At 38.8% G+C, this 20,024-nt stretch overlaps 1 protein-coding gene across 2 annotated transcripts in view; it reads left to right on the top strand.

Annotated features, from left to right (window-relative positions):
* NSUN7 (NOP2/Sun RNA methyltransferase family member 7) overlaps positions 1–20,024 on the top strand; it is a 51,155-nt gene that overhangs the window by 28,787 nt on the left and 2,344 nt on the right. The window contains exons 7-11 of one of the 2 annotated variants that reach the window (XM_078367325.1): positions 795–938; positions 4,731–4,832; positions 11,575–11,692; positions 17,642–17,806; positions 19,849–19,972. In XM_078367325.1, the coding sequence (XP_078223451.1) occupies positions 795–938; positions 4,731–4,832; positions 11,575–11,692; positions 17,642–17,762 (485 nt within the window). In that variant the 3' untranslated portion in view covers positions 17,763–17,806; positions 19,849–19,972. Of the gene's footprint in view, positions 1–794; positions 939–4,730; positions 4,833–11,574; positions 11,693–17,641; positions 17,807–19,848; positions 19,973–20,024 lie in introns of those variants that run through there. The other variant, XM_017970596.5, reaches the window with a different exon arrangement.

The raw sequence follows: 20,024 nt of genomic DNA, 5'->3' as shown, positions 1-20,024 counted from the left end.
AAAAATGTAACTAGGAAATCCCAGTACATTTGGGATTTTTTTTTTTTTTTAGCTGGAGTTTCACTCTTGTTGCCCAGGCTGGAGTGCAATGGCACGATCTCATCTCACTGCAACCTCTGCCTCCCAGGTCCAAGTGATTCTCCTGCCTCAGCTTCCCAAGTAGCTGGGATTACAGGTGCGTGCCACCAGGCCTGGCCAATTTTTTGTATTTTTAGTAGAGACAGGGTTCCACCATGTTGGTAAGGCTGGTCTCCAACTCCTAACCTCAGGTGATCCACCTGCTTTGGCCTTAAAGTGCTGGGATTACAGGCGTGAGCCCTTGCTATGGAATAGACACCACGCTGAGCTTAGCTACTTTATCTCAGTCTTCACCACCGTTATATGAAGTAACTATCCCATTTTATGAAGAAGGAAATGGAGGCTTAGGGAGATTAAAATGTACAGCTAGTAAATAGTGAAGCTGGGAGTCACAGTTTTCTGTCTCCGAAGTCCATTTCTTCCCTACTATATCCTGCAGTTCCAAATGAGAAATTTAATTTTAAATTTCAAAATCATTTCAGGTGAAGGAGAAAGCATTCTCTTAATAGGATTCCTCAATGAGCAAAAAAAAAAATAGGATTCCTGTGTGAACTTTGGGTAGATATCAGAGAAGAATAGCCCTCTTTTCTAACTACATTAAAATGAATTTTTGTGAGGTTGTGGATTTTAAAATGTTGAATAAATAGATACAATCAAATACTACATTAAGATTTTTCATTAATATTTTACATTAATTTTTCTGTGTTTTTCCTCAGATATTGAAATACTTCATGAGCTATTTATTAACATTGAATCAAAGGATCACAGGTTACAGAAAATTAAAGTGATTTTGCTGCTACCTCGTTGTTCAGGACTGGGTGTTAGTAATCCAGTAGAATTTATCTTAAATGAACATGAAGGTACTTGTTTTATTTCTAAATTATTGAAATTAGTTGACAGTTTAAAATATAAAACTATTTAAAATTGTTAAAATAGCATGTCTAATATATCTGATTAATAAATAATAGCTACCATATATAAAGTACTTACTATGTGTAAATTCCTTTACCTTTGTTACTCATTTAATCCTTACACTAATCCTGTGAGAAATAGACCAGAATGATATTCAAAATATTTAATAATTGGAATAATGTAGGCAATCAGAAAAGATACTGGCCAGTATGCTCTTTGAATATACCAGAACTCTTGATCTAAGTGTTAAAATTTACGAGCACTCTATAGACGAAAATACTGAGATTCAAAGATTGATTCATTTTTCTCAGGTCAAACAACTAGAGACAGAACTAAGATTCAAATTTAGATCTGTTTGACTCTAGAGCTTATGTTCTAAAGATGATCCTAATGAAATCATAATCAGAGTATTTCAAACACAAAGGTATTTTAATCTCCAGGATGTATGCTTTATAAAATGAACATCTCAGACCAAATACAGAAGCATTTACATTTAATTTTATTGGCTTTTAAATATATTTCAAGGTATTATTATTTAACACTAACATTTGTTGAGCACTTAGATGTAAGGCCCTGGGCATGACACTTTTTCTGGATTATTTTCAAGATTATTTCTTGTGAAAGTCTTCACAAGAATTCTGTGAAGGAGTAGTAACTTGTTATCTCTGTTTTACAAATAAGGAATCCGAGGCTCAGAGAAGTTAATGAAGTCTCCTAGGATCATTGGGCTAGTAAGTGGCAGAGCTTGGATTCAAATACAACTAGTCTGACTCTGAGACTGGCACTTTTAATGACTTTTAATCACATTATATTGCTCCAAATTAAACGAAATTTATTCTTACCCCTTGCTTATACTGAAAGGCTTGGATAAGGTTAATTAGACTATTAGAAAAAGAAGACACTCCACCAACATTCAGAATATAGTAACTGTTTTCTGTTTCTAGCAAGGACAGAAAGAGGAGGAAGAGAAATGGAGGGAAAGGGGCTAATATTTATTGAATACAACAGTGTCCCAGGCAATGTTCTAGGTAGTGTTCACATACTGTCACTTAGTAGTCACAATAACTTTTTGAGGATGGTGTTCTTATAATTGTAGAGGGAAAAAACCAAGACTCAGAAAAATTAAACAAGTTGCTTATGGTCGTGTAGCTAGTAAGTAGGGAAGCTGGGATTCAAATTCAGGTCAGTTAGCACCTTTTCTTTCCACTAAATGACACTGTCTTTAACTGGGTTTAAATTGTACCACATGGAATTTTGACTTGCTGTAGAAAATTTCTTGCCAGAGAGACTTTAACAGAGGAATAACCAATTCAGATGGTAGAATAACCAATTCAGATGGTAGGTAGACTGAAAACATTTCCAGATGAACTTCAAGAAATAATCAAAGATCAATTAGTAGACACTGAAAGAAAAGGGGGAAGAAATAGCAGCTCTAATAAAAGCTGTCAAGAGAACTAGAGCCCAGAACTGTGAGACTGGTCTTATCCTGGTCCATTTTGATGTGGAAATCCAGAAAAAAACCACATATTAAAAATAAACTAAAGGCAGCTAGGTGCAGTGGCTCATGCCTGTAATCCCAGTACTTTGGGAGGCCGAGGCGGGTGGATCTCTTGAGGTCAGTAGTTCCAAGACCAGCCTGGCTAACATGGTGAAACCCTGTCTCTACTAAAAATACAAAATAGCCAGGCATGGTGGCATGCATCTCTAATCCCAGCTACTCAGGAGGCTGAGGCAGGAGAATCGCTTGAACTAGGGAGGTGGAGGTTGCAGTGAGCCGAGATGGCACCACTGCACTCCAGTGTGGGCAACAGAGCAAGACTCTGTCTCAAAAATAAATAAAATAAAATAAAATAAAGGCCATGGGAGAAAAGCCCAAAAGAAAATACAAACGAGGAAAGGGAGAAAGGAAAACATTTTCTAAGTCCTGGTAATGTTTTGAAAACCTTGATGAGATGATAGGCTAAGCTAAGAAGTGGGCGTATCCTGAAGTAAGGTGGGCTTTTGAAGAAACCTGGGCTCCGAGGAGCTAAAAGCCAGAGCAAATAAGTAGCTGCTGACCGATGGTGGGAACGTTAGTCAGAAACTAGTCGGGGTGAATCCAAAAGATTATTTTATAAAACTTAGATACAAGGTAGAATGCATCAATAAGGAATTAGTTTTAAACACTTTTTTATTTTTTGGAGACAGAGTCTCGCTCTGTTGCTCAGCTGGAGTGCAATGGCGCTGTCTTGGCTCACTGCAACCTCTGCCTCCCAGATTCAAGCAATTCTCCTGCCTCAGACTTCTGAGAAGCTGGGATTACAGATGCCCGCCACTATGCCTGGCTAATTTTTGTATTTTTAGTAGAGATGGGCTTTCATCATGTTGGCCAGGCTGGTAAAAACATTTTAACATTGAAAAATATTACAATCTTTGAGGAATATATGAAGTTGTTTCTTGCTAACAACTTGGAATTATTTTAAGATAGAATTAAATAATTGGATGATATTGCTTTTGAGTATAATAGTTTGTAATAGTCCTTTAAAAAGTAATGAATAGTTTTAGAATAGAGATTTTAAAATGTGAACTATAGGCCAGGCACACTGGCTCACATCTGTAATTCCTTCACTTTGGGAGGCTGAGGTGGGTAGATCAGTTGAGGCCAGGATTTTGAGACTAGCCTGGCCATCATGGTGAAACCGCATCTCTAATAAAAATACAAAAATTAGCTGGGCATAGTGGCACATGTCTGTAGTCCCAGCTACTCGGGAGGCTGAGGCACAAAATCGCTTGAACCCGGGAGGCAGAGGTTGCAGTGAGCCGAGACTGCGCCACTGCACTCCAGCAACAACAACAATAACAAAAAACAAACAATCCCTCATGAAATGTAAAACTAAATTGGGAAGAAATGGAGTTTAATTAACCTTTAGTGATATTCCTGGAATGGGCAACAGCCACATACATGGTATAAATAATTGGCTGCTCTACTCTAGGGAGTTCTAGAAAGCCAGTTGAATACAGAGTTTAGAAGTTGGGGCCCTCTGGTCAGATTTCTGAGTTAGAATCCTGGCTGTCCACTTAGTAGCTATATAAACTTAGACAAGTTGTTTAATGTATGTTTAAACAATTATCTCAATGTTAACAGGGATAGTGATGCTTCAAGGAGTTGTTAAGATAATCTACATAAAGTAGCATTCAGTATATCTTCATTAATATTATCAATAAATATGTTCCCATTATTTTTCAAAAACTAAAAATTGTAAGACATTATTGCTTAATCTGTTATGAAGGCATACATTTGCTATTCTGAATTTTTTCTTCCAAGGTTTCTTTTGGAAAGTTTGTATTTTAACTGTATCTTTGTGTGTTCCCAGATCTGACTGTAGCCCAATAGTTTTTATTTTGGAAAATAAACCTTATTTTCTCTTTCCAATATTAGTCTCTAGACTGATTGTATTTTCTCTTCTGTATCTAAATGACTTAAATGACTACTTGGATAACTATCTCATGGGAACTTGGAGAAAAATAATATTAAATATTTTCAATATTCTTTTTGAAAAGCAATAATAAAGTGAAACAGAATTAACTTTATTGTTCTAATTTTTAAGTCAACATTTTAATATCATCTATTTAGTTTTAATAGATATTTTCCATGAAAAACTTTTATGGGTTGGCAAAATGACTGAAAACTTGTGATGATAACAAAATGTAAAAAGTTTTTAATGGTGCTATATTTAAAAGCATTTCTTTTTAAAATTCAGATACAGAATTCCTTAAAGATCACTCTCAAGGAGGCATATCAGAGGACAAACTTCACATTCTTGCTCAACAGCAGTATGAACAGCTAACACATGCAATGAAATGTAAGTTTGTCAAGGTCATCATTTTGTTAAAATATGGTGTACATTTTAGAAATATTAGTCTTTCATCATCTATTATAATCAAGCAATGAAGTGTGAGCCATGAGCAAATTTTCCAGAACATCAGTCTTACTGTCTTCAAATAACAAAATCTTTATCTTTACCAATTTAATCTGTTTTTGGAATATATGTTTTACTATAATAAACAGGTTAGCAAGCATAATTTACCAATTTTGTAATGCTGAAGTGAAATAATTATGTGCATTTATAATTGCAGTTTCAGCTTTCCTGTTTCTTCTCTTGATGTAATTTTTCTGTTTTCATTGTGCCTACCCCTGACAACTCTTCTGTAGTCCAAATTTTAGTCAAACTCTTATTTCTCTTAGTGCTAAGTAGAGAACAGAGAGGTGCAATTGCAGATAAAGCCTAGATCTCTTGATTTGAAGTCTGAGTAACAAGGTGGCACTTTGAGTAATTTATATCATTGCTTTAATCACTTCATTTAGATTTTGAGTACCACTGCCTTTCCACATATGCACACAGTAATCTAGATGTCTCTAAGAAATTAATAAGCTTTTACTAATGCAGTATATAAAGTACCTACTTTGGGTAGGGCATTAAGCTGTACATAAGGTGTTTCAGTGTTAGAAAATCCTGACCTGCAAAGGCTTAAAGATAAATGGATATGGGCATAGGCCCTATCCATATTATGGGTATAGATCATTCAGTAAATAAATACATAAACATATATGAGGTAGAAATAAGGCCTAATAGAAATCACAGAGGTCACAGCTTGCCCGGAGTAAAAGCAAAAAATAAATATGTAAAAGAAAGCACAGAGGAGGCCTTTTCTTTTAGTTTATATTGCTAATAGATATTCATTTGAACATGATATGAATATGATCTAGGAAATGAGTTGATGGGAAGATCAGGAATTTGGTAAAAAATAAACCTTTTATTTGATGCATTTTAATTAGGTATTTAAAGCTTAACAAAGCTTCAGAAAGAATCTGAAAAGCAAAGGGATTTTAATGACATAAGCTCTTTTATGATGCCAAATGAACATAAAATTGGCAACTCTTGAGATTATGGCAGATAATATTACTGGAAGACATACTGTAAGTCAAAACAAGTTGTGTTTAATTTTCCCTTAAGACCATACTATCTTAGGTAGTGTAATCAGGGGTTTGACTGTAAATTTTGATAGAACTGACTAAAAGCCCCATTCGAAATGAACCACAGAAAAGATCATTATGTAATCTGTCATGGGATTAGAGTAAAAACAAATAAAAGTAAAAAATAACAAAAGATAACTCTGCTCAGTCCTCTTGTTTGGAAATAATTTTTTAAATATTTAAGCACTTATTGATGACTTATTATATGCTAGGCACCTGCTACTTACTTTATATGTATATTATTTTATTTAATAATCACCAAATCTTCTTCCTTAGCTTCCATGCTGTCTTTGACCAGAGCAACAAAGGGGCCCAGGCACCCCTAATTCCCTTACCCTCTAAGACTCACAGCCTTGCCACTACTCTACTTTAAAATCATAAGTTGGGGCCAGGCGTCGTAGCTCATGCCTGTAATCCCAGTACGTTGAGAGACCAAGCTGGGCAGATCACTTGAGGCCAGACTAGACAACATGATGAGACCCCATCTCTACTAAAAATACGAACAGTAGCCAGGCATGTTGGCACATGCCTGTAGTCTCAGCTACTTGGGAGGCTGAGATATGAGAATTACGTGTTGTAGTGAGCCGAGATTGCACCCCTGCACTCCAGCCTGGGTGACAGAGTGAGACTCGGTCTCAAAAAAAAAAAAAATTATAAGTGGGCTGGGCATTGTGGCTCATGTCTGAAATCACAGTGATTTGGGAGGCCAACAGGGGAGGATCACTTGAGGCCAGGAGTTTGAGACCAACCTGGACAACATAGTGAGACCCTGCCTCTACAAAAATTAAAAAAAGTTATCTAGGCATTGGGGCATGTAGGCTACTCTAGAGGATGAGGTGGGAGGATTGCTTGAGCCCAGAAGTTGGAGGTTGCAGTGAGCCATGATCACCTCACTGCAACTCCAGCCAGAGCAACAGAGCAAGACCCCACCTCTAAAAAGAATACAAATAAATCAAATCATAAGAAACATGTCTCCTTATATCCTTTATACCTATGAATGACAATTAACTCAGGAAGCCCCAACTCCAGGTCATTCCTTATCTCCTATACTCTGGTCTCCATAACTCTCTTCATAACCCTTTGTCCACATCTCTCACTCTGTGCTCTCTAGAATTTATAGTCCCTCATCCACAAAAATTCCCTCTATTTTAACTTCTTTGATTGTATTCCCCCTTTGTAAAAAATTCCTGTAACTTGCCTTTCCCCTGGAAACAGTGTGTCAGTCTTTCCTCTCCTTCTTTTTTGAGCCTATTACCATCACACGTTCGCTCCTGTCACTAAACTGAAACGGTCCTGTGAGGATCACCAGTGAGCCCCATGCTGTAGCGTCAGTTCCCAGCCTTCGTCTACCTTGGTCTGTCTGTGGCAGTTGACATAAGCGGTCACTTCCTCTCCCTTCACACACTTATGTCACTTGTCTTCCAGTGCACCATCTTCCGGGCCTTCTTTCTAGCTTCCCCTTCTCAGTCTCCCTTACTGGGTCCTCTCTGTCTCAACACCTTATTTAACATGGGAGTGTGCACAGTCCATGCTTTGGATCTTTTTTCTGGCTATACTTACTCCCTTGGTGATTTTGTCCAGTCTCACTTTAAACTATGTGACTCCCACATGTATATTTCCAATCTAAACTTCCTCTTGAAATTCTAAGCTTGTATCTCCAGCTGCCTTCTTGTCATCTCCACTTAGGGACTCAGGCATCTCAAAGCTGACATGTCCAAGATGGAAGCCCTGATCTTCCTCCCGCCATACCCGTTCCTCCTGCAGTACTGCCATTTCAGTTAATGATAGTTTTAGTTTTCTACTCACTTAGGCTAAAACCGTTAGCATTATCCATGATTTCTCTTCCATACCCACAGCCAGTGTGTCAGTGTATGAGATAGATTCTATATTCAACTTATATCCAGAATATATTTAGCTACCTCCACCACTACCACAATGTCCAAACCACCATCACCTCACACTTGGATTACTGTAATGTCCTCCTAATTTCTCTACTAGCCTCTGCCCCGCCCCCTACAGTCTATTCTGAGCATAGCAATTGGAGTGATCTTAAAACATGTGGCTTCCCGGAAACGATCCAAGATGGCCGATCGCTAACATCCCGGGATTGCAGCTCTCAGGGAAGGCGCGGAGAACTAGAGGACGCCACACTTTCAGACAAATTCTGGTCGCTCACGGAGCAGGAGATCCCCCAGTGGAGGAAACACACGGGTGGCCAGCGCGACTCTCGTGGCCGGTGCAGCGGTTCCGCCGGCACCTTGGCGCGGCAGCTCTCGGAGCAAAGTAAACAGGTTCGGAGGACCGGCCCGGGTCCCCAGCAGGACACCAGAGCCCGGCAGCGGCTGTGACGGCACCTCGGCACGGGAGCGCTCGGCGCAGAGTAAACAGGACCGGTTCCCCTTCTGACCGAGGTTTGGAGCCCCAGGAAGGCAGAGTCGCCTACTACCGACACAAGAAGGAAGCCCGACAGGAGAATCCTGGGCAGAAAAGCACCATCAGTTTTAACGCCGCTGCTCTGGCCCTGGGAACTAACAACCTGGACGTCCACTCAAGAGACCTAATCTGAAAGTTGGTAATTTCAAAGACGACAGGAGGATAAATTTACAATGATGGGAAGAAACCAGCGTAAAAAAGCTGAGAATACTCAAAGTCAGAATGCCTCTCCCTCTAAAGATGATCACAGTTCCACATCAACAATGGAACAAGGCTTGATGGAGAACGAGCGCCTCCTGATGACAGAATCACTCTTCAAGGAATGGATAATAAGAAACTTCGGTGAGTTAAAAGACCATGTTGTAGCCCAACGTAAAGAAACTAGGAACTTTGAAAAAAGGTTTGATGAAATCCTATTGAGAATAGACAACTTAGAGCGGAGTATGAGTGAATTAATGGAACTGAAGAATACAATACAGGAACTCCGAGAAGTTTGCACAGGTTTAAACACTCGAATTGTTCAAGCAGAAGAAGGGATATCAGAGGTCAAAGTCCAACTTAATGAAATAAAACGTGAAGAAAAGATTAGAGAAAAAAGGATAAAAAGGAATGAGCAAAGTCTCCAAGAAATATGGGACTATGTGAAAAGACCAAATTTACGTTTGATAGGTGTACCTGAATGCTACGGAGAGAATGAATCCAAGCTGGAAAATACCCTTCAGGATATTATTCAGGAAAATTTTCCTAAACTAGCAAAGCAGGTCAAAATTCAACCCCAGGTAATACAGAGAACACCACAAAGATATTCCTCAAGAAGAGCAACCCCAAGGCACATAATCGTTAGATTCACCAGGGTTGAAACGAAGGAGAAAATACTAAGGGCAGCCAGAGAGAAAGGTCATGTTACCCACAAAGGCAAGCTTATCAGACTTACAGCAGATCTCTCAGCAGAAACTCTACAAGCCAGAAGAGAGTGGGGGCCAATATTCAACATTCTCAAAGAACAGAACCTTCAGCCCAGAATTTCATATCCAGCCAAACTAAGCTTCACAACTGAAGGAAAAATAAAATCTTTTATGAACAAGCAAGAACTCAGAGATTTTATTACCACCAGGCCTGCCTTACACGAGCTTCTGAAAGAAGCATTACACACAGAAAGAAACAACCAGTATTAGCCTTTCTAAAAATACACCAAAAAGTAAAGAGCACCAACATAAAGAAGAATTTACACCAACGAATGGATAAAACAGCCAGTCAACATCAAATGGCAGCAACCCTAAATTTAAATTGACTAAATCCCCCAATCAAAAGACACAGCCAAAACCCAATGGCATTTTACATCCAGACCTGTTTCACATGCAAGGATACACAAAGACTCAAAACAAAGGGATGGAGAAAGATTTACCAACCAAATGGAGAGCAAAAATAAATAATAAATAAATAAAAAGCAGAAGTTGCAATTCTCGTATCAGATAAAACAGATTTTAAAGCAACAAAGATATAGTGGTAAAAGGATCAATGCAACAACAAGAGCTAATGATCCTAACACCCAGATACGAGACTTAGATTCAATGAGACAGAAAATTAATAAGGATATCAAGGACTCGAACTCAGATCCAGAACAAGTAAACTTAATAAATATTCATAGAGCTCTCCACTTCAAATACACAAAATATACATTCTTGTCAATACCACATCACACCTACCCATAAGTTTAAATGAAACATTGATTGGCCATTATTAATACTCAATTTTTTTCAAAATAAAGCAATATTTCCATTTACTCTCCTTCTTTCTCTTCCTCTTTCTTCCTCTCCTTTACTTATTTTTTTTTTTCTTTCCTTCTCTCAAAAAAAAAGAAATCAACTTGTAAACCTCTAGATCCAGGTCGGCAATGTCTCTCTCATTGCTTGATTTCCTTCCTTCCCTTCCCTCCCTCCCTCCCTCCCTCCCCGCTTCCTCCCTTCCTTCCTTCCTTCCTTCATCCCTTCCTTCCTCCCTACCGTCCTTCTTCCCTCCCTCCCCGTGTCCTCCCTTCCTTCCTTCCTTCCTTCATCCCTTCCTTCCTCCCTACCGTCCTTCTTCCCTCTTCCTGCCTTCCTCCCCCCCCCACAAAAAAAAAACATGTGGCTTCCCATCATAACCCAAGTAAAAAAATCTAAGTCCTTCTGGGGGCCCACAAGTCCCTGTACTATCTGATGCTCAGACCATGCTTTCTGACCTTGACTCTCACTACTCTCTTCATTCCCTCTGCTCTGATCAAACTGGCCCCTTCACTTTCCTTGAACATCCAGCACCATGTTGACTTCAGGTCTTTACCCTTCCTTTACTTTAGAATGCTTTCCTCTAAGTAGCTCTGTGGCCGGTTCCTTAGTCTACCCACAGTTTGCCATCTCCACAATGCTTTCTCTCACTGCTCTATTTCACGTTATTTCTCCTGGAACTCTCTCTCACCCCTGTTCTGCTTTTCTCCATAGCATTGATCACCTAACAGTACTACATAGTTTTTGTATTTATCTCTGTCTTATTGTCTTTCTCCTCTACTAGAAAGTAAGCTCCACAGGGGCATGGATTTTGGTTTGTGTTGTTCACTGATGTATCCCAAAGCCTAGAACAGTGCCTGCCTGGCAGCTGGTAGGTGCTGAATACGTATGAATCAATGAGTGAATTGCAGGTGGTAGTATTACCTCATTTTACGGATGAAAAATGTAAGACTTTAAGTAATTTGCCCAGGTTCATAGATGAGTAAGTGACAGAATTGGGATTCACATCCAAGTCTGTCTGTTTCTAGAGTCTACTAAACTATTTAGGCACTATCACTTGTAGAAGAATGGCTGGAAGTATCAAGTTCATGGTAACCTGCAGGATTTATTTCTTTGTGTTTATAACTAAGTTGGTCTCATTTTTTTATTGAATTTTCAACTTCCATACAATCCAGTTAGATTGACTTTACTTCCTAGCTACAGAGTAAATTTCTAAGACAAGCTTTTGCTTTAAAGGGGAGCCATTCAAGCATCTGAGGAAATCATTCTCATCAAAACCATGTGGTATTAGTACCAAATAGATGTTTGGAAACAGCACATTTGTATAGGATTGTAATGGGGTTGTTACAGTCATTGCATCTTCTTCTAATATAGTTACTAAAGCTCAAGCAGTTGTTTACTGCACATGTTCAGTTTATCCAGAAGAAAATGAAGCTGTTGTTAAGAAAGCACTGGAATTTCAAGACCTTGGGAATAAAGTACAACCTTATAGGTAAGAAAAGGAAGGATTCTTCTAAACTCAAATATATATTTTTTTAAATGAAAAATATGATTTTCTAAGTTATATAAAGACATTCTAGCTTTTAAAATTATATTTTAGTATGATAAAATAGCCTAACTTCTTATAAATTTAACATAGATTCCATTAGGGCCTTTTGCCTTTTCTTTTTTTTTTTTTTTGAGATGGAGTCTCACTCTGTCATCCATACTGGAATGTAGTGGCATGATCTCGGCTCACTGCAACCTCTGCCTCCCGGGTTTGAACGATTCTCCTGCCTCAGCCTCCCAAGTAGCTGGGATTACAGGCATGTGCCACCATACCTGGCTAATTTTTGTATTTTTAGTAGAGACAGGGTTTCACGATGTTGGCCAACCTGGTCTCAAACGCCTGACCTCAAGTGATCCACCCGCCTCGGCCTCCCAAAGTGCTGGGATTACAGGCGTGAGCCACTGTGCCGGGCCCTATAGAACCCTTTTCAACAGCTTGGCATGAGCATTTTCTTATACATCAAAAGACTCTTTTGTTTTTGTTATTTTTTGTTTGTTTAACACCTGTCATGGACATCTATGTTTTTGTTATTATTAAAGCTAAAGGCATTTTGATTTTGACTTGATTGATTTCTGGATAAATGGATCCAAATTTATTGTCCCCATTTTAGATACATGCATGCCTTAGTATAACAAAAAGTATATAAAATATTCTTAGAAAATAGAAAATTTGGTTTATTATCTGAAAGAGTATACATTTATTAAGCCGTTTTAGCCTTTGGTACCCACCAGAATATAACCCAGAGAACTGTAATAGCTGCTGGAGAAAATGCTGCAATAAACTAGAGGTAGAGAAAGAGCATTAATGCTGCAGTGTGAACTGTGGACATCAAGATAAGGAGTAGATCTTAGGAACAGATGACACTAATTAGTTCTTTAAGGTCATGACAATGAATAAGATTATTTTAAACCTCACTTTGATTTTTTTTCTTATTTCTCCTGTAGTGAACTTCTCTTCTAATTTTTTTTTTTTTGAGCTGGAGTCTTACTCTGTCACCCAGGCTGGAGTGCAATGGCGTGATCTCTGCTCACTGCCACCTCCCCCTCTTGGGTTCAAGTGATTCTCATGTCTCAGCCTCCCGAGTAGCTGAGATTATAGGCACACACCACCATGCCCAGCCATTTTTTGTATTTTTAGTAGAGGTGAGATTTCACTATGTTGCCCAGGCTGGTCCTGGACTGCTGGCCTCAAGTGATCTGCCTGCCTTGCTTTCCTGAAGTGCTGGGATTAAAGGCATGAGTGAGCTAGCACACCCGGCTCCTCTAATTCTTAATATGCATATTGTCTGCTCCCTCCCTTTAAAGTGATATTTTTCCTTTGCTCATTTCACAAGTGGACATAATCACACCTCTATTTTCTTTCTTGCTGACTTTCCTTATTTAGTAGCTCCTTTTGGTAGCTGAGAGCCAACCTCATGTTCTGAGAGCCCCTCAACATAGTGTTAGCTAAATCATCATCTATTGGCAAAGGGTGTTACTGAAGGTATGCAATCAAATTGGTGAATGTGGAATGTATACCTCTTGATTTGCTAGGAATGAGATTTTTAGGAATATGATATGGCTGGCCCGGCATGGTGGCTCACACCTGTAATCCCAGCACTTTGAGAGGCCAAGCTGGGCACATAGCTTGACCTCAGGTGTTCAAGACCAAGCTGGGCAACATCATGAAACCATGTGTGTTTTTTTAAAGAAGAATGTGATATGGCAAACATGGAGGAATATTGATTTGTTTCAGGCAAGCCATGATTAATGATTAATCTATACTATGGCATAAAAGGCACAAGCTTAAATATAAAGACAGAATCCATAATTCTAGATTGGTTTGAGATTTGAGCTCAAGCTGGAGAGTATATATTGAAGAGGGTTATAACTGCTTGTTGGGGATGTTGTCAAATTATGCATTGCCCAGGGAAATATACTAGATGGTCTCTAGGAATCAGTTCCTATTACCCCAAAGTGGTAGAATTTAGAGTTGAAAGCAATATTACATGTCATTTAATCTCATCGCCTACCCGTTGCTTATATTTCTTTTAAATGTCCCAGAAATGTTCAGCTCATTTTGGACTTCAGCTGTCATGATAAAATTTGCAAAGTTATACATTTTTTGGTCCCCTATTGTAAAAAATTCACATTACAGAAGTACTAACTTAAAAAGAAAGCCTTTTTCTAAATCCCATCCTCTTAATAATTGTTCTTAACAATTTGATTTGTAGTCTTCTAGATTTTTCCACCATATAATGTGCATATTTTGTTTTAATTGGTATTGTCAAATTACTACCAAAACTTTCACTCTTATAAACCTGTTTTCCCACAGCTTCACAAATGCTGAGCTTCATCAGACTTAAAATCTTACTCACCTGTGAGATGAAACATGAGATTTCATTACTGATTGTATTTTCATTTCTCTATTACTGAGGTTGAGCATGCTTCCTGTTTACTGACTGGTCAGTGTAGTGTGATGGTTAAAAGGAGGGATTCCAGAGCAGTGGTTGTCAAACATTTTTGCTCAAACAATCCTAAATTTTTTTTTTTTTGAGATGGAGTCTTGTTCTGTTGCCCAGGCTGGAGTGCAGTGCTGTGATTTCAACTCACTGCAACCTCCGCCTCCTGGGTTCAAGCCATTCTCTTGCCTTAGCTTCCCAAGTAGCTGGGATTACAGGCACATGCCACCACACCCGGCTAATTTTTGTATTTTTAATAGGGGACTACAGGAGTGCACCACCACACCTGGCTCATTTTTGTATTTTTTTTGTAGAGAGAGTTTCACCATGTTGGCCAGCCTGGTCTCAAACTCCTGACCTCAAGGGATCCACCCACCTCGGCCTCCCAAAGTGCTGGGATTACAGGCATGAGCCACCGTGCCTGGCCCCTAAACATTTTTGAATAACTATGTATTTTGTTCTTTATTTTCGAGTTAATGTCTAGCATTTACATCATAAGTTTAAATAGCTGCAAAATATATTATTTCTGGAATATTATATTACATATTTGTTTTAATTATATTTCTGTTAAATGTTTGGACCTGCAGATTTATTTATCTTATTTGATTTATGGGAAAATGTTAAATTTGTTAACTGTTTTACATAACTAATTATCATTGTCAAAACCAAACTCACCTTGTCAGAAAAAGTCTGACTTTAATTCAAATAAACATTAATATTCTCTTTTGATTTTCTTCTGAATTTGAATTCTAAGATAGATATACAGAAATAAGAAAGGGAAAAGGAGGGAGGGAAGAAGCGAGTGTAGGAGAGAGAGGAAGGGAGAAAGGGAGGGAACAAGGGAGGAAGGAAGGGAGGTTTGCTGAGTTTGATACCCTCTTAAAGATTTCTTATCTAAACTCTGCATGCCATGGGAGAAGAGGGCCACATTCTTGAATTGTCCCTTTGTTAGCACCCTGGAGATGTTCACATCCCAGGACAATGTACCATAACAAGGCAGTGACAGTTACACCTTTTTTGTTAAGTGGGAGAAGGGTATTGTGAATGGAGAGGTGGCTGTGAAATACAGTTAATGATATTACCTAGTCATTAGATTCTTGTGGGGATTAAATATATTAACATATGGACAGTATCTGGCATATAATAAATGTACAACAATTTTCAGTTGTTGTTATTTATTTATAAATTGCATGTTCATGAACTTTACCACTTTTTCCAACTGGATTTTTCTTCTTTTCACCTGTTTTATTATATATTATGAAGAGTTGCTGTTTTCATATGAATTACAGACATTTTTCAGATTGTTTAACTTTTTATTTTTAAATAAAAACTTGAATTAAAAATTTGCTTTATAGGTTGAGCGTGGTGGCTCATGCCTGTAATCCCAGCACTTTGGGAGACTGAGGTGGGTGGATCATTTGAGCTCAAGTTTTTGAGACCAGCCTGGGCAATGTGGTGAAACCCCATCTCTACAAAAAAAATACAAAAATTGCCCAGGTGTGGTGATGCACTCCTGTAGTCCCAGCTACTCAGAAAGTTGAGGTGGGAAGATTGCTTGAGTCCAAGAGGTCGAGGCTGTGGTGAGCTGAGATTGAGTCACTGCACTGCACTCCAGCCTGGATGACAGAGTGAAACTCCGTCTAAAAAGAAAAGAGAAAAGTAATTATTTTACAGTAATTTCTGTGTAGACATTTGTCTCAATGTTTTCCTTATGGATTCTACATTTTGTATTATGTGAATTCCTAGCTTATGAATGCTTTTATCGGTTTTCTTTTAGTACTTTATAATTTCATCTTTTTTATATTTAAATAATTGATTTTTCTGCTATTTATTTTGGTAAAAGAGTCAAGTATGGATCAAGGTTTATTTTTTCCCCAAATAATCTTTCCTTGACCCCTGTTTCTGTTGATTTAAAATGCCATCTTTAAAAATACGCTTTAGCCTGTAATCCCAGTACTTTTGGAGGCTGAGGCGGGCGGATCATGAGGTGAGATCAAGACCAGCCTGGCCAACGTGGTGAAACTGTGTCTCTACTAAAAATACAAAAATTAGCCTGGTGTGGCAGCGTGCACCTGTCGTTCCAGCTACTTGGGAGGCTGAGGCAGGATAATTGCTTAATCCCAGGAGGTGGAGGCTGCAGTGAGCCAAGATGATGCCACTGCATTCCAGCCTGGGCAACAGAATGAGACTCTGTCTCAAAAAAAAAATGCTTTAAGCCCATTTATACTTCTGTGTGGATCTGTAATTCTATTCCATTGATGTTTGGCTATTTCTATACTAATATGATAACACTATAACTACTATAGTTGTAAGTGGTTTTCTTCTCAAATTTTATTATTTTTTATTACAGAAGCCCCACCCATAATTCTAAGATGCATAATGAAATGGTCAACAATTTTCTTTGTAAATCTCGCCACTTCTAAGTCCTATAATAGTCTGTTAAGGGGATGCAGCAGGGCCCTGGTGGTCCCTTGATGAGCTAGGTGTAACCTCTTGGTCCCTTTTTATTATATGATGGTCTGGAGGGCCACTCAGAGAGCTGGGGCGGCAAATAGGCATAGGCCCAGAAATTTAGATATTTTTACTGCTGATACAGCCACACCAGCATGTACCAGCTGAATATCAACCACATGGATGTGTGTGCATATATTATAGATATACATTAAGTATAAGTAACTATTCCTATTTTAATAGGCCTTTTGAGATGTAATTCACATACTATGCAATTCACCATTTTAAAGTGTACAATTCAGTGCTCTTAAAATATTAATACATTCATGAAGTTGTACAACAATCACCACTAATTTCTGTAGATGATTTGAGTTAGGGGTCCAACTTCTTTCTTTTGCATGTGGCTATCCAGTTCTCCCAGGAACATTTGTGGGAAAGATTATTCTTTCCTATTGAATGGTTTTGGCATCCTTGTTGAAAATCAGTTAATGCCAGCCTGGGCAACATAGAGAGATCCCATCTCCACAAAAAATCAGCCAGGTATGGAGATGCCCACCTGTAGTCCCAGCTACTCAGGAGGCTGAGCTACTCAGGTCAAGGCTGTAGTGAGCTGTGATTGGGAGACAGAGCAAGAACCTGTCTAAAAACAAAAGAAAATAGAAAACCCACTAATCAGAAATGTATGGGCTTACTTCTGATGGTTGCCTAGATTTATGAAAAGCCTTTGCAGCATTTAATGATATGATCAGATGTTCTCATCTGACACTTTAATGTGTGGTGATTTACATTTAATCTTTTCTAATAGTGAATAGTCTTTGAGCTTGAGGTCCAGGTTGTGTTTTGATTTTCTCTTTCCTAGTAAGGGTGGAGGGCAGGAAGGTGAGCAGTGCATGGGAGTGATTTGATTGCTACTCTGGTCCTAGTACTCATTATGATCATCAATATGTACACATGCCTGGCTTCTGATGGTTAATTTGCTCACCTGATCTCTGTTGTTTCAGGATCCTATTATTTTCATTGCTGTCAGTGAGCCCATTTCTGTCACAGCATCCCCTACTGTCAGCCGTGGGCTACAGAGGAAAGCCACTAGTGCCTCTCACCAGGCCATTCCGTGCTGCTTGACAGTGGGTATACTTTTGGAACCTTCCTCTCAACATAGTCCTCTGGTGGGTTTTCCAGCCTTCGTGGTGGTATCCATGGCAGCAAGCTCACTTCTCCGTCCTCTTGCTCTGTCTTCCACTGCCTGCCATCTGCAGCCTGGCATTGCTTCCTCACATAGGGCAAGCCATTGTGTGTTCATTTTCCATGTCTGTTTAAGAAATTACCTGAAACTCAGTGGCTAAAAACACCTATTAATGAGTTCACATAAGTCAGATATGTCTGGCATGGCACAGCCAGGTTCCCTGCTCAGTATATGAGCTAGGCTGAATTCTCTGGAGGCTCTGGGAGCAGTCTACTTGCAAACTTGTGTTTGCAAGACTGAGGTCCTCATCTTCTGGCCGGCTGTCACCCGACTGCTCTCCACTCCTAGAGGCCACTTGCATTCCTTGTCCCAAGGCTCCCCCAATCTGTGCACCTGCAGTAGCCGTCATAGCATCTTGTGTTTTGAATCTCTGACTTCTTCCATCTCCGACCTCTAGACCCCGATCTCAAAGGTCACGTGGTTAGGTCAGCTCCATCCAGATAACATCCATATCTTAAGGGTAACGAACGAACATGGGACCTACCCTGCATCTGCAAAATCCCATTTGCCATGTGTGTTAGTTTCCTGGGCTGCTGAAAGAAATTCTCCGAAACTTGGTGGCTTATAATAACACTTTTATTCTCTCATAGTTCCAGAGGCTGGGAGTCCTAAACCAAGGCAAGGTGCATGCAGGGTGGATTCCTCCTGGGGCCTGTGCTGGAGAGACCTGGCCCCTGCTCTCTCCCAGCTTGTGATGGTTGCTGGCCATCCTTGGTGTTTTTTGGCTTGTAGCTGCATCACATGGACACTATTATTAATATTTTGAGACAGAATCTCACACTGTCACCCAGGCTGGAGTATAGTGGTGCGATCTTAGCTGGCTGCAACCTCCACCTCCTGGGTTCAAGTGATTTTCCTGCCTCATACTCTCAAGTAGCTGAGATTAAAGGTGCCCACCACATATGGCTTTTTTTTTTTTTCTGAGCCAGAATTTCATTCCTGTCACCCAGGCTGGAGTGCAATGGTGTAATCTTGGCTTGAATCTCCCAGATTCAAGTGATTCTCCTGCCACAGCCTCCCAAGTATCTGGAATTACAGGTGTCTGCCACCACACCTGGCAATTTTTTTGTATTTTTAGCAGAGAAAGGGTTTCATCATGTTAGTCAGGCTGGTCTTGAACTCCTGGCCTCAAGTGATCTGCCTGCCTCAGCTTCCCAAAGTGCTGGGATTACAGGAGTGAGCCACTGCACCCGGCCAGGACACAATGATCAATAAAAGATTTCCTGATAGTTTAATTCATATAGAATAGTGTTTAATTGCTTTGACTTATTAAAATATTTTAATAATAAAAGCTTGGAAATAGAATCATTTATTATTCATGAATGAACCACTTACTAATAAATGATAAATTCAATATTAAACATAAAAACCAAAATTTCATTTTAAACCTGTTAGTGATTCAAGATTTTTCTGACACAAAGTCCTTGTTATGTACTTTCTTGAACACTATGTGACTCATCTATTAATCCTCAAAAAGTGACTGGGAAGAAGAATGTAATTAAGGTGATAGGTTATATTTTTATATTGTAATTATGCAAAAGGTATCCAAAAGAAGATGTTTTCTTCTTTGTATTTTGAAAATGGTAGAAATATAGGAAATTTTGGTTAACTTTGTGATTATTATACATATTTACGTGCTTTGATAATGGAAACCTTTTACTAATATATTAGTGATTTTGGGAAGGTAAGTTTTTAGTTTGTTAAACATTATTATTCTTGGAATAGTTGGTTAAAAGATGGAGAATCTGGGATTTATAATAAATTATGAACTAATATGAAATATTAGGGCTTTTAACTTATTAGTATTTAGAGAAAGCCTGCTTCAGAATTTTATTCTTGATTATAATTTCTATTTAAATGATTGGTAAAATATACTAGAAAAAAAGTTTAGCTGCAATTTACTTTCTTTCTCTCTTGGCAAAGAGGTCATTCTAACTGTTGAGTGCTTGTTCCTGTCTACTGCAGGCTCAGCCCTCCCGTTCTTCCACTGTGCTCCTTAAAGGAAATTCAACTGTCTACTGATAAATTTTTCAGAATGGAACCATCTGAAATTACCAATGGTTGTTTTATTTCTATTTTAACAAGGGAGGTAAGGGAAAAAAATCCTAATCCATGTCATACTTTGGAATTAAGAAACTACA

Source organism: Callithrix jacchus, chromosome 3 (assembly GCF_049354715.1).
Source record: "Callithrix jacchus isolate 240 chromosome 3, calJac240_pri, whole genome shotgun sequence".
Classification (NCBI taxonomy): Eukaryota; Metazoa; Chordata; class Mammalia; order Primates; family Cebidae; genus Callithrix; species Callithrix jacchus.
The sequence above is the reverse complement of the archived record's forward strand: the minus strand, read 5'-3'. Positions and strand labels throughout refer to the sequence as shown.